Source organism: Gymnoscopelus braueri (assembly GCF_963280865.1).
Source record: "Gymnoscopelus braueri genome assembly, chromosome: 1".
Lineage (NCBI taxonomy): Eukaryota > Metazoa > Chordata > Actinopteri > Myctophiformes > Myctophidae > Gymnoscopelus > Gymnoscopelus braueri.
The window spans coordinates 41,746,243-41,748,742 of NC_137603.1; the positions used below are offsets into that span (position 1 = coordinate 41,746,243).

Consider the following 2,500-nt stretch of genomic DNA (forward strand, 5'->3'; position numbering starts at 1 on the left):
ATTCAAGCGCAGAGCAGAATCTGTTCTTGAGAGATTACTGATTGGATGACATCACTATTAGATAAGATAATGCACTACTTTTAAGACTGTATTCGATACGAAACCATTAATATACCTCTACCTTCCTTTCTTGTCTCCAGGGTCTAATCAGTTCATTGGACGGATGCAGGACTTTAGATTGTATCCAGACACTTTGACTAACAGGTGAGTCGGGCAGACGGTGCAAAGACAGAGAGAAACAGGAAGTGAGTGAAGAAGGGAGGAATCAAGCAATGGAGAAAGAGAAGTGATGTGTAGTGACAGACTAGTGAAAGAAGTGTAGGGCGGCAATGAGGAAGGATAGATGGAGATATATTGTATGGATTGTAGGGGATGGGTGGCAGGAACAAATGAAGGAGGGATGAAGCGAGTGATAGAGGGAGGGGAGGGGAAGGCTAATCATTGCGTCTCAGGATCCATACGGCTGCAAGAGGATTTTCTCAAGAATCCGATAGCAGGCAATTAGTGTTTTGTTCACTGGTGATGTACTGCATACAGTATGTGGAGAGAGAGAGAGAGAGAGAGAGAATCCTCACATTATGTCTTATTTCATCTATTGGTTCCTGTGAAAGTTTGTGAGTTTTAAATTGTTAGCCTTTAGTTTACCATCCAATACGGTAATAGAACTGATTGATTGATTGAGTGATTGCCGTATTTACTGACAAACATGCATACATTAACATATACGTATTTTATACACATCTGTGATTATCTTCAGCCTACAGCGGAATCACAGTTGTGCTGGTATACAGTCTAACAGCATTCCCTCTCGTGTGATTCATTCTATGTTGGTACATTTCTATTCAACTGGCTGCTGTTCTAACAGGGAGGTAGTGGAGGCGTATTCGGGGGTCCTGCCCTCCCTGCACACCCAGGCGGAGTGTCGCTGTCCTCCCAGTCACCCCAGAGTGCACCCCCTAGTGGAGAGGTATGGTATCACAATCACATCTAGCATGTCTACAATAAAGTATGGAACCATGTCCTGCACAAAGTTTATTTTTAAATAAAAGCTATTCATTTGAGAAGGATTGGTGAAAGTTTTACTGTCAGGATCAGGAAACACAAATTGAAAAAAATCTCTGTGACAACCTGTTCGACACGGACAAAGTGTGATTTATTTTTCATACAAATGTTGTACAAACTTTCAGTTTACCTTAAATAACTTAGGCAGAACAAGTCTGATATTGATTAATCTATCGCACAAATCATTTTCATCACTTTATTAAATTCTTTATGGTTAGATGAAGCACAACCTTCGCTAGAACTGTCCCCTGCATTCCGATATTCCTACTGGATTTACCGGATTAAAGAGATATGTAATGTTGTTAACAGATGTATTGATGTTATCATTTATTTATTGATTTGATCAGATATTTATTGGCGTATATTGTAACAGGTACTGCATCCCCAACGCGGTCCAGGACACAACCAACAACAGGGTGTTAAGGCTGGACCTTCATGCTCATCCTCTCAGTTACATCAACGACCAGGACATGGGAACCATTTGGCTGTCTAAACCCATCACTGCATCCCCCTCCATGGAGGAAACACTTACTGTTACTGTGGACCTGGCTAATGGACAATACCAGGTAACACATCTGATAACACACGCCCATACACAGACCCAAATGGACACACACATTGATTGATTGATTGAATACTTTATTAATCAAAAATGTAAACAGTACATGGTACAGTAAGACATTAAGGCTAAAAGGATAACACAAAAAAGTCCTGGGGACTTGTTTCCATTGTGGTCCTATGTATTCAATCCATAGCATAACAAATGTACACAATTATACGTGTCATCAACAAATGCAAACACTGTATGTACATAAGAGATGGGGAATTACATGTACCTCCCCTTGTGGTCTCCTGATAGATGTTTTTTCAGGCTAGTTTTGAAAGAAACCAGTGTTACGCATCCTTTAATGGTTGGTGTCAGGGCATTCCACATACATATTTTCGTGCACATACAGGTGACCCAATAACTACAGGAAACATTAAAATGAAGCATATAAATTAGACATTACCAGTTAATAAATCTAGATTTATAACCCCGGGCGTTTAACGTTGCCCAAGCCTTAGCCGAGGCCTGATGCTGCTGGGCCCAAGGCAACAATGAATGCAAAGCTTGCAGAATCATCAAAGATCTTGGTCATCCCAACCACAGACTTCAGATGCTAACCCAACGCCAATGGCAATAGATTGCTAAATAGCTTCTTCCCCCGTACAATCAGACATGAGTGATCTGGCCAGAGAAAGGAAAAACCGGCATGGGAATATCATGAGGAACCAGAACAAAATAATTGTTACTCTTATTTACCTGTACACAGGATGTAAAAAATAAAAGAACACCTTGAACCTTGAAAGCCAGGACAATAATTTGTTCATCACCTACCCACAGTAGGTGATGAAGCCATATCAGCCCTATGTTATCACCCCTCTAGATTAACACACC

The 2,500-nt window shown here is 40.8% G+C and overlaps 1 protein-coding gene across 1 annotated transcript in view; it reads left to right on the forward strand.

Annotated features, from left to right (window-relative positions):
* The window catches only part of ush2a (Usher syndrome 2A (autosomal recessive, mild)), a gene marked incomplete at both ends in the record, with an annotated part of 324,178 nt that overhangs the window by 39,810 nt on the left and 281,868 nt on the right, over positions 1-2,500 (forward strand). The window contains 3 exons of the mRNA XM_080433174.1: positions 141-204; positions 866-967; positions 1,436-1,628. Of these exons, the coding sequence (XP_080289300.1) occupies positions 141-204; positions 866-967; positions 1,436-1,628 (359 nt within the window). The remainder of the gene's footprint in view (positions 1-140; positions 205-865; positions 968-1,435; positions 1,629-2,500) is intronic.